Consider the following 12,300-nt stretch of genomic DNA (forward strand, 5'->3'; position numbering starts at 1 on the left):
CTTTGAGTTTGGCAGCATGGCTCCTGAGTTAGTGCAATATGGTCATTTGAATCTTCCTGCAGATTGTATGGACATACTGAAGGAGTCTAAGAGACCTTCCACTAGGACTTCCTATGCTTACAAGTGGAAGAGATTTTGTATCTGGTGCAAGTCTAAGAACTATGATCCGACGACTTGTAAGGAAGATGTCATCCTTCCTTATCTTCTACAGTTGGCGCAGTCTGGCCTTAATGTCCATTCTATTAAGGTTCATCTTGCTGCTTTGACTGCCTACAGGAAATGCCCTTCGCAGACTTCCTTCTTCCAGATCCCTGTGATCAAAGATTTTTTGGAAGGCTTGAAGAAAGTGTTCCCTCCTGTCAGGCTTCCTTCGCCTTCATGGGAATTGAATGTGGTGCTGTCCAGGTTGATGAAGGAGCCTTTTGAACCTATTCATAAGGCTTCGTTGCAGCACCTGTCCTGGAAGGCGGCGTTCCTCGTGGCCATTACATCGGCCCGCAGGGTGAGTGAAATTCAGGCGTTGTGTTGCCAAGAACCTTATACTGTATTTCATGCTGCTAAGGTTGTTATGCGTACTCACCCTAAATTTCTTCCCAAGGTCATTTCTGATTTTCATGTCAACCAGACCATAACTTTGCCTACGTTTTTTCAGAATCCTTCATCTCCAGCGGAAAGGTCGTTACATTCCCTGGATGTTAGGAGGGTATTGAAATTTTATCTGGATAAGACTAAAGATATTCGTAGGTCTGACCAATTGTTTATCAATTATGGATCTGTCAGGACGGATCTTGCGACCTCTAAGCAGACTATCTATAGGTGGATTGTGTCCTGCATACAGTTATGTTACCAAAAAGCTAATAAGACCTTAGGAGGTAAGCCTAAGGCTCATTCCACCAGGGGCAAAGCTGCCACGACAGCTTTGCTCCGTAATGTTCCGATTGCAGAAATCTGCAAGGCGGCCACTTGGAAGTCGGTTCATACCTTTGCTAAGCATTACTGCCTGGACACTGATGCCAGGGCAGACGCTCAGGTTGGGCAGGCTTCGCTGCGAAATCTGTTCGCACAATAGTGGTGTTAATTCTCTTTTCTCCACCGCCGCTTTGGTGTGGGGATGGGCTTGCCATTCTATTCACTAGATTATGACTATACACAGAGATCCCCTACTACAGAAGGAGTAGTTTCTGTCCTGTAACTCCAGTTCTGTAGTAGGGGTATCTCTGTTATAGTCATAAGCGCCCTCCCGCCTCCCCGGTGGAGAGAGATGTTCAGTTGAGGAATGCGACAGGTCTGGCGTGTTACGCCTTCAATAAGAACTGAAAGTAAGAGGGACCTGCTATGCATTCTGGGATACTGGAAGAAGTTCTGGAAAGTTCTCTTAAAGGCACAGTATCCTATTTAAGCCACATAATGGCAGCCTATGGGGCTTGTCTGTCCATGCCTTCCTCTCTATCATTTCTGATGGTGTTTGCTGTTAAAGCAAGGGAAATCTGGACAGGCTTTGCTGTTTGTGGATTTTTGGTGGAATTTTCTAGTTGAAGTACTGGACAGTGTAGCCTGTGAATATAGGCTGCATTATTTGTCTTTAAATTTTCTCTTAAGTGTCTTTGCAGTTCTGCAATTTTCCGACAACTTAAGAGATTATTTTTGATTGCCGGGGTCCTCGCACATGGGCGGGACTATTCACTAGATTATGACTATAACAGAGATACCCCTACTACAGAACTGGAGTTACAGGACAGAAACTACTCCTTCTCCAACAGGGAAACTTTATGCCAACACTAGACCTAAAGAATGCCTATTTTTACGTACAAATACACCCTGCTCACTGCAGATACCTCATATTAATTGATAGTGCTTGACTACTGCGCATCAGGTTTTCACAAAATGCTTGGCTCTGGTCGCAGCACATTTGCAACGGTAAATGTCCGCATATTTCCATACTGGACGATTTGCTCATCTAAGCCAGGTCTCAAATGCCATCAGCTGCGCACTCAGTTGACAGTGGATCTACTACACCAGCTAGGGTTTACTATCACTATATCAACGTCTTACCTTGAACCTCAAAGTTCAGCCTTACTTGAGAGCAGTCCTAAGCACTGTTAAGATTAGCCAAATCCTGCTTTAATTAACTTTTAGGTAACTACCCCAGTTCCAACCCAACAAAACACTCCTAGGACTGTCGTGTCTTGCTAGAAATGATGGCTTCTTGCATTGTCATAGCCCTCCCCCCCCCCCCAAAACAGTTACATGCACTGTCTAGCTTACCAGTGATCTCAATCACAGGGTCACCCAAAGATCTAGTGTTGATAGACCGCCAAACTCGCCATTCTCTGCAATGGTGAACACCAGTCTATGGGTAGCTTTTTGTGGACCCTGTTCCTCACATCACTCACCACAGGCTTATCAAACATGGGTTGGGTTGCCTATCTACAACACTTGACATTAAGGTCTTTGGGATGCCAAACATCAATCTATAAACATCCATCCACTACCTGAGATTCAGGCAATCTATTTGGCATTAAAGCCTTTGCTTTCTCACCAGTTCCACAAGGCTGTCCTAGTCCGGACTGACGCTGACTGCAATGTAAGGGATGGGGTTGGTCTTCACAACTATCCCACTTGTCTCAGACTCCACAACAACTTTCACCTGTTGGCAGAAAACTACCCACAAATCCTAGTTGCCCATTTTCAAAGGTGGGGGGCTTCCTCAGATCTGACCTGTTCACCACATCAGAAGAAAAATGCCCAAACTTCGCCTCCAGCTACCCACCCCACTATCCAAGGGCCTCTCGTTATGAACACAAATCAGAACCCAAAACACGCAACTTGGCTTTTGTAGTCATAGAACCCAACTAGAGCTGGTTATGCTGCAAAGTTGAAACGCTTTGTTACAGCCAGTTCTAACAAATTGGTCTATGAAAGCCTCCGTGCAAGACATTAGCTGCTACCTACTTCGTTTGCAAAAGGCAAACTTAGCCTACACTTCATATGGTTACATCTCACTGCAGTGGCTGCCTATCTCTAAAATAGGCAGCATCTCTCGCTATTCAAAACTCCAGTCATTCATGCTGGAATTCTGCCTCTAGTTCCTTCAGCAATCTGTTGAACCTTTAACATAGCTCTCACTCATGGGCCTTATGATGCTCTCCACATGTGCCCCCTGCAATCTTTCATCAAAAGTGGCATACTTAGTTGCCATTAGCTCACTTGGATGCGTTGATGAGCTCCAGGCCTTCCAAGAACCATTCTTCCAAATGCATAGGTACAGGCTGGTTCTTCCTAACAATCCTATAGTCCTACCAATTTCAGCTCACTCTTGAGCTCAGTCCACCACCCCTCTTCTCTTCACCTGGATTGCATTGCAGAAAAAGCTATTCATACCCTAGATATAAACACCTTCATAGATTTTGATTTCAGTGAAACAAAGCAACACTTTGTAGCGTTTTCTCCACCTCCATAAAGGTAACTAAATATCCACATCAGGTATAGCTAGATGGATCGTCAATTATATTCAAACTTCCTATTTTAAGGCCAAAAGACCATACATAACCTTACTCCCAGAGCACATTTCACTTGTAAAAAGGGGTCCTCTATGGCCTTGGATATATTCCTATAGCTGAAACTTGTCAGACCATCAAGTTGGCTTACACTACACTGGCTTGTGTAACGCGCCTACAAGGCTATGTACCCATTTCCAAGTCAATGCAGAGCGTGTGTATCTACAGGCACATGCCACAGTGCAGATTGTTACCTACCCTGTAAGCATCGGTTCATGACATGTAGTGATGTAGATTCACGTGTTCTCTCTCCCGGATGTCTATGGCATTGTTGCATTATATATTTACGTCCTAATTTTAGCATGGCCACCACTTTCCTTACACTCCTTTCTCACGGTCTGTGGGAAAACAATATAAAAAGGAGTCGATGCCCATGCACAATATCAGCAAGAAGAGTGTCACGACTCGTGTTCTTGCACAACTCTGGACCCAACAGTAGATGACCGGAGTATACAGAGCATGTGAATCTACAGCACTACGTCCCACAAATAGATGTTTACAGGCTAAGTAATATACTGCATTGTGGGAATGTTGTAGAAGTCATGGGTAGTTCACAAGCAACCGGAGATGAAACTGATACTGCCATATGAGTAATGCTGATTATACTCCTACCGTTCCATTTGTCTGAGGCTGTTTGACTAGGGTATCCAGTACATACCAGTCCACTCCACACTAGCCTTTGTGGACCTTTAGTTTCAGGTTTCTCTCCACCTGAATGACCTTTATGGGGTGTAGTGTCACAATTCTACTTTTGTGCCTGGAAAATGGAAGGCTAAGTATGCCTTTTTTTTTTCCTTTTTTTCTTTAGGTGAAAAACTTCCCTGAGATCTGAAGCTTGCCTGTGCAGATTTTTCAGCAGGTGAGAAATGGTTCAGTTGGTAGTGTTTACTTTCAAAACTGGATGCATGATGATTGTTACTTGAACTCTCTCACTGAGCACCCGATGAAACTACAAGAACTGATTCATCCAAGGTCTTTTTACTAGACTTTACTATGGTTGAAAGAGCGAACATTAACAAACCCTCTTGTTTTGTTGCAGGACCTTGATCCACCTGTCGAATTTGAGGGTTTTACCGGATTCCTGTTGGATGGAGTTAACCTAGAGGTGCTCTTGCATGAGCTGTACAATGGTGTAACTCACGGAATTGCTTATGAGCAGTCGGCCACATGAACCTGTATGATGGATTTAACAATGGCAGAGTTGACTGATTTGTGATCTATAATCATTAATGTATTGTTAAAACTGTCCTTCTTTTTGTTCAATACAATGTGATAAGTGTATGAAATGGTGTGTCTAATTTTATTGAGCTCTCACAAGCCACTTCCCTCACATTCAGGTCCTCTCAGAAGGTAATCGCTACAGAGATTTGGCCATTTTGATTGTCAAATCGGTCTACTTGGTTGATCTACTGGGTTTGAAGTTTGTCCTGGATACCTAGGGTCCAGCAATGTATCGTATTAAGCTTTATTCAATTACTTATCATTATTAAAAGGAAGAGTTAAAATACCACGCATGTTGCTACAAACTGGTAGAGCGTAAAACATTAAACTGATATCAAAACTGGCTGTATAGTGCAAATGCATAAGACTTGGAGGGGAGTTTTGTCAAAGTCTCTTGCTTGCTAGCCGGCTGGTTTCTTTTTGTAACTCAATCTTCGAGGCATATGAGCTGCAGATTGTACACTATGCATAGATCGCCTTCTAGTGTTAGGCTTGGCTGTTTGCATGTTTTTGTCTTCTAAGAAGTCTTGTCACTAGGTTTGACTCCTCCTTGGGTAGACAGTGTGCATGAGCTTCGGCTCCATCTCTAGATTTTTTTTCCCCGCCATCTGGTTCGGATGTAACTGGCTGCGCTCGGGATCGGTGTCATATCGAAACCCCACTCCCCCCCCCCCCCCCCCCATCGACACGCAATCACACTTAACCGTCGGTATTGTCTTGATCGCGTGCCTTTGACACACACCCTCTACAACTTTTGAATAAACTTCGATGCCTGCAGACTTCGACACGGGCCGCTGGGCCTACCCGTGCCAGTGAAGACTGACGTCGATGGAACTGACTCCATTCAAAAAATGTCCACAGTGAGGTGCTAAGTGTTCGAGGCATATGAGCTGCAGATTACACACTATGCATAGATCGCCACCTAGTGTTGGGCCCGGATGTTTGTAGATTTTGTCCAGAAAAGTCTTTGGCAGTCACAAGATAGGTGACTCCTCCTTTAGATTACACTGCGCATGGGCATAGGCTCCATCCCTGGATTGTTTTTTCCCGCCATAGGGCTTGAATGTGTTTCCTGCCCTCCGGTTTGGAACAGATTCTCCATCGGCACGCAATCCTCACCCTTTTCGACTGTATTATCTCAAACTCGTTCCCAATCAACGCGACTTCACAACTTCAGTCTTCGATTCCGGTTGTCAACAAAGGCCTTTGGGCCTACCTGGGCCTCATCTTCTGGCTCATGGAAAGGACACCATTCAAGAAGTGTCCTCCATGTGGGTCGAAGTTTCCCCAAACCGATCTCCATGCGGTGTGCAACCTTTGCCTCTCACCGGAGCACGAGGCCAGAGACTGTTCCGCTTGTGCCTCCTTCTGCTCCAAGAGGGGCAAATGTAGGTCTGCCACTGGCAATAAGGCCACTAACACATAATGGGAGTTGCACGGGTTGAAGGGGTAAGGAGGTCACAATCCCTTACTGGCCAATTCAATGAGCTTCCGATCTTTCTGTACTTCTGCCCTCAGCAGGGGGACACCCCGACGCCCTTGTTTGAGTAGAAAGTAGCCGAGTTGTGCCAGGGCATGAAGATAAATAAATAAATGTTGCTTCTTTGGAAAAAATTCCAATAACTCACTTTGGTTATATTAGAAGTATTTATTTGCACTTCTGGAAGTCATGAATGGTGCAACAAGTGAACAGCCAACACGTGTTTCACCCCTACATGGCCATCTGGCCTGGGGCTTCTTCAGGGCTGTGTTTTCATGTGGTGAAAGAAGGGTATAGCGCTAGTGTGAAAGAAGAAGGAAAGAAAAAGGAGTGGGTTGAAGAAGGAAGTCGGGGAAGGTAGGAAGTGTCAAGGGTAAAGTTAATGTGTGATATAGTAAAGGTGAGAGTTTAGGGTGAGAACAACGTAAAGTTTTTAGGAGTATGACGTTTTTTAGGGGTTAGTATTTGTGTGATAGTGATTATTTGTGTGACAAGATCAATAATGTATATATATACAAAGTACGTATTTTCCATTGTTTGAGAGGCAGATGGTATTAACACATATAGATATTGATAACATACAGTAAATAAATGAGTTAAAATTCAGCATGGTAGTAACATTTTGGATTCAATGTGTCGATTTGAGCCAAAGGGTATGAGGTCAGAAGATCCGGTCAAACAGGCGCGAAGCAGAGGGCACGATTAAGGTGGACATGCCAGCAGTTCGAAATGGAAAAGGGGAAAATGGAATAAAACAAAAAGGACAATGCAGATATTCAAAAAAGTTATCGTGATAATTGGCCGCATTATCATCATCATTGATAACTTTATTTCGACCACAGAGTCATAAAAGTACATCATAAGAACAAGGTGAACGATAAAAAATCCATTTTTAAATAAGTTAAAAACACATTTCATATATATATACACATAAATACAATAAGAATATTCATGGTTAAAAATTAAGAATTAAACTTTCAGAATAGTTGTCAAAAGATTCAAAATGACTGTTGCAAAAAAAATAGAATCTAGAATTAAGTCGTTAAAGTTCTGCGCTTAATCCACATACTATTTAGAAAACTGGAAACTGCAAAAACAACTGGTGGGTGGGTGTCCTATTTTAGTACTCTAAGCGCGTGTTCACATTCTTGAAACCCCAAATTCCTGCAGATGGGTTTAATCCACCTCTTTCGAGACAGCACATATGCTGCACAAAAGAAAAATTCATGGCTTTCATTTTCTAGTGGATATTCACACGCTGGGCACTGGGTACATTTGTTTAAATCCATGTCATTGACCTTAATGGCAACCTGCCCATTCTTAGTTGTAGATACAGCTTTCTAGTTTGGGCCGGACAGATCTTGTCAAGGAATTCCTCCTTCTTGTAATCTGTTTTTACATTAGTGAATTCCTCAGTCCGTCTCCCTTACAGCCGTACTAGCATGCAAGGTCAGCAAGTTATTAGACCTAAACCTTCTTACCAGGTCAGATCTGGCTATAGTCAAGGAAACTGTCTCGGGAGATTCCCATAGTCCAGAAACACCAAGCCGTACGCAGAGATCCTTTATGTGAAAGCCAGGGGACTTTTTTTGACCTCAAAGACACCCAAACCTCCTTGAACTCTGCACGGTACGGGGCGAGTTCTTGGACAGACCAGTCTTCTCCAATAAGTTAAAGGTCTCAGGGCAACCTCCTCTTCCACTGGGAGCAAACCAAGATCAAGACTGAGTGGGACCAGTGGGGTACTAACGGGTAGGGCAAACAACTCTCTCATAAATGTGTGTTTGACCCTAACCAGACCTTTTGGTCGACAATGTCCCCATAATTCCGCCCCATATAATGCGGCTGCTCTAGCTTGAACGCTATATATCTCAATAATCGGGGCAGCCGGCTTGTGTGTGGATGTTCTAAACCTTTTAAGATAACCCAGCAACAGTCTGCGTCAATTTCAATGTGGATTTAATTAATTGTGCATCCCAGCCCAGGTCTTCCTTGAGAGTAATACCTAGGTAGTCAAACGTCTTAACTCTCTCAAGAGGTATGCCATTCAGGGTAGGATTTGGTCGCGTTTGCCTTGGTGGACTAAAAATCATAAATTTTGTTTTAGCCAAATTGATTTCTAGTCCACTAAAAGCACAAAAGTCAGCAAACCCATCAAGGATATGTTGGATGCCAGTAGCTGTTCGAGACAGCAGTAGAGTGTCATCCGCAAACATTAATGCGGGCACTCTACCTGAAACTAATTTAGGGGCATCCGTATCCATTATGGCTAAAAGATGTTTGACAAGCCCATTTATATACAGGCAAAAGAGTAGGGGCCAGCACGCACCCCTGGCGTACCCCCCTTTGCACTGGGAATCGTGCTGACAATTCTCCCATTTTTCCACATCTGACCTGGGCGAAGTTTCGTGAGTCAAGCCTGATCAGTACTTCCAGCAAGTAGTGGGGCATTCCAAGATCATGGAGGACTCTCCACAACTTGTCCCTGGGGACCAGATCAAACGCGGCCCGTAGGTCCACAAAGATGAGGTAGAGACTGCCACCCTCCACACTCACTGTTTTCCAAAAGATGACTTGTAACCGGAAGATCTGGTCAAATGTGGAGGAACCAGATCTAAAACCGGCTTGTAAATTACTTAAGATCTGGTTTTCCTCCTCCCATTGCTGGATCCTGTCCAGAAGTATCCTCCCAAAAAGCTTCTGCGGGATATCTGAGGCTAATGGGCCTGTAATTTGAGGGTTGCAGGGGACAGCCTTTTTTAAAAATGGGAACTATCTCAGCCCCCCTCCATGTCTCGGGCGGGCCTGTACCCTTTAATATTGTATTGAACAGAACACCGAGATAGGGGGCCCATATTTTAGGTTCAGACAGAAACAAGTCACCAGGGATTTTATCAAGCCCCGGTGCTTTGCTCGGTAGCAACCTGGCAATGGCAGTCTCGAGCTCCAGGATCGATATCTCCTGGGCCCCCTCCAATCGATACTCATGGAGGAGGCTCAGAGACTCCGACTCTGAGTCGCCAGTGCTTGGATGAGCATATAGGCCTCCAAAATATTCTTCCCATAATGTTGGGGCTATGTTAGGACTTATGGCGTTCCTCCCACCCCTGCCCTCGGTGCTAACAATTGCCCAGAACGATTTGAGATCTCTCCGTTGTAATGCCTACCTCAAATCTTCCCATTGTCCCTCCTCCCACGACTTTCTTTCCCTTTCTAAGACTTGCTTGTGCAAAACCCTTAGCGACTTAATTCGGAGTCTATCTTTTGCTTTGACTGCTTTAACCAGCTCTCCTTTCAGCTTTCGGCATTCAGCAGTATACCAGGGATGGGTCTTAGGCGCTTTTTCTTTGCACACCTGGAGTGGAAAAAAGACCTCTAGCAATGTTGAAGCTAACTGTTGATGAATTTCTACCGGCCTATTATCCAGCCCAACTACAACCCCCTCAGACCCCACCACTGCCATGTCACTGAGATAAGGCAAGACTTGGCGGTATATTTTGGACTGCCGGTTAGGAGAGCCCGCAATTTAAGGCCATTTAACTCTCCCCTCTTTATCCCCTTCTCCTCCACAATAATAGGAGGAAATAGTCTCAGGAACAGTGTTTCTCATTCCCCAACTCCCGGGCTTCAAGGACATTACCAATGCGTTATGATCGCTATCCATCCGATAATCGATCCTAAAGTCCTGGACATCGTCCCATGACCTACATTCGATCATGATATAATCAATGATCGAAGATTGGCCCGCTCTATTGAAGGTCACATTTCCGGGCCTATCTGATTTTAAACGGCCATTACAAGGCCTTACTGATAGGGACAGTGTAAGGGAGAGAATTTGCAGTACCAACGGTGTCCATGCTTTTACTATAGGGATTGAGGGTTCCGGGATATTCCAATGTAGATTTTCCTCATCAGGGTCCTCAGTACTTAGATTACTGAGGGGTTCAAATTGACAATTGAAATCCCCCCCGATAATTATACCGACCTCCGGGTCTAGTGACTTAACAAATTCCCTTAGCTGTTCAATAACCATGGACTCCTGACCACTCTGTGTTGGTCTGGAGTAAATATTGATTATGGCTAAGTGCTTATTCCCCCGAAGTGTCAATAAGACACATAAAATGTCTGGGGAAATGGCTGACACCTGCTTAGCCATAACTTCTAGATGAGTCGCTACCCATATACTGAGCCCTCCTGACGGTCTCCCTCTACTCCCTTTTGTTGCACGGATGTTAAATGTAGCAAACCCACTTCGCTGGTAGTCGTCCATAGCCCACGTCTCCTGTATAAGGCAGATATTGTGTTTATCCATGAACAGACCCCAGTCATCTGAAGTTAGTTTATTTTTCAGCCCAGCCACATTCCATGAAATTATGTTGACACTTCCCTTGTCCTCCCTTTGGGCTGGACTTCTGCTGGTACCAGAATCGGATCGTCTGTGAGCCCAACCTCCAGACTCTGACAGGCCCCTCTTTTCGCCCGCATGGCAAGCTCCCATAGTCCCTAAATCTTTAGCCTTTGTGCCACTGGTCCCCATGCCACTTCCAGTCCTACTCGATAAATGGCCACTAATTGTACAATTTCTATCCCCTAGAGGACTTTCCTGGGCCCGAGTTGCGTTTGCGACAAGAAGATGCTTCATGTGCTGGAAGTTGACCCTTACTTCCAGCATATTTTTATATCCTACCGTGTGTGCGGGGGACTTATTTAGTTTCGTTAGTCAGTCGACAGAATCCAGGTCATTATATCTGTTGTGATTGGAAAACATGTTGAATGACATTGGGCTATATAGTGGCCTGTCCCAATTTGAGTTTCCTGATATAGGATTGTGTCCTCGGTTGTCTTCACCCATCCGGTTTATCCCTACTCTCTTATGCTCCAGGCAGTTCTTATAAGTGCCTGGATAAAAATAGGTCAGTGGCAGGGATTTGATACAAGTATCTGAGCTACCTGGGTTCAGGTTACAAATGTGCCTAACTGTCCTGCTGTCCCTAAAATTGATTACAATGCAATCCCCGTCTATGTTCTTCTTCTCTGGCCCCCACCCAATCTATTCGTCTAGCGAATAGAATTTCACTGGCTCCCCCAACCGGGAGAGGTCTGTAACGGTTAAACCAGTATATACATTTATTTTTGAGGTCCCTATAATTTTCAGCCTTATCCGGACTTGGGGAAGGGACCCCAGCAAGGACCACCACGAATGGGACTGACTCCGGGGGCAAGGTGCAACGCGAGATTGGGAGATATGTTTCTGGTATGGACTCAAAAGGGGCCCTGTTCACTGGTGGGCTGTGCAGCATCACCACAACCTCCTTCAAGGTATTGGCCTCACTCACCCATGTGCCCGCTGTAATTCTGGGCTCTATATGTACTACCGGTGGTGGCTGTGTTAATATTGCGTCCAAAGTTGGGTGAGGAGATGGGGCTGTAGCTATCGTGCCCAGGAAGGATCGTTTGTTGAATAATTGGTCCATAGATGGACGTTTTTCGGTAAGTTCGATTTCCCTTTGTAGGACAGAGGAAGCCCTATTAGGAACTGGTCTATGGTTCCAACAACACCTCCTGTGGTGGACTTCCGCCCCCTCCCGGCTCCGTTGGTGGCCATACCCCTATAGCAATGAAGCTTGATATTCACTTTGGCACTAACCCACTGTAAGATGTCCTGATCCAGGTGTCAGAGAGGGGGGTCCCGTCCCGTCCTCAGTCGGCCTCGGACGGCCACAGGCGGTCCTGCCCTTGTCCCGAGCTTCTCCCGGCGTGCGCCCGCTGGACGGACAATAGGATGTTGATTATATACACCTGTGAGGGGGCGTGCCGGTGTGGCTGTCCGAGGCCCCGCTGCCTTCTGGAGCGCGTGGTTCACTCCTGTTCGTGTGCCCCTCTGCTGCCTGCAAGCTCCTCCGCTGGTTTGTGTAATGCGAGCATTTCCCCGTATTATCCATTGGTAGGGAAACAGAAGGTGCTATTAGCACATATACAAGTTTATGTTATACAGTGTAAAGATGAGTTAAATTCAGGGTGGTAGTAACATCCGAATAACCA

The 12,300-nt window shown here is 45.2% G+C and overlaps 1 protein-coding gene and 1 non-coding gene across 5 annotated transcripts in view; both read left to right on the forward strand.

Moving 5' to 3' along the window:
* LOC144754265 (uncharacterized) overlaps positions 1-4,836 on the forward strand; it is a 68,473-nt gene extending 63,637 nt beyond the window's left edge. For all 4 annotated transcript variants that reach the window (XM_078641916.1, XM_078641908.1, XM_078641899.1 and 1 more), the window contains 2 exons: positions 4,366-4,416; positions 4,597-4,836. Coding sequence is in view for 3 of the 4 variants with exons in the window: in XM_078641908.1 (XP_078498034.1) it covers positions 4,366-4,382 (17 nt within the window). In the remaining variant the exon portion in view is untranslated. The remainder of the gene's footprint in view (positions 1-4,365; positions 4,417-4,596) is intronic.
* On the forward strand, positions 4,117-4,189 carry LOC144780907 (small nucleolar RNA SNORD47). The gene has a single exon (XR_013600830.1). It is a non-coding gene; the product is annotated as a small nucleolar RNA SNORD47 (small nucleolar RNA).
* Positions 4,837-12,300: the final 7,464 nt, after the last annotated feature.

The sequence above is a fragment of the Lissotriton helveticus genome, chromosome 1_1 (genome assembly GCF_964261635.1).
Source record: "Lissotriton helveticus chromosome 1_1, aLisHel1.1, whole genome shotgun sequence".
NCBI classification, from domain to species: domain Eukaryota; kingdom Metazoa; phylum Chordata; class Amphibia; order Caudata; family Salamandridae; genus Lissotriton; species Lissotriton helveticus.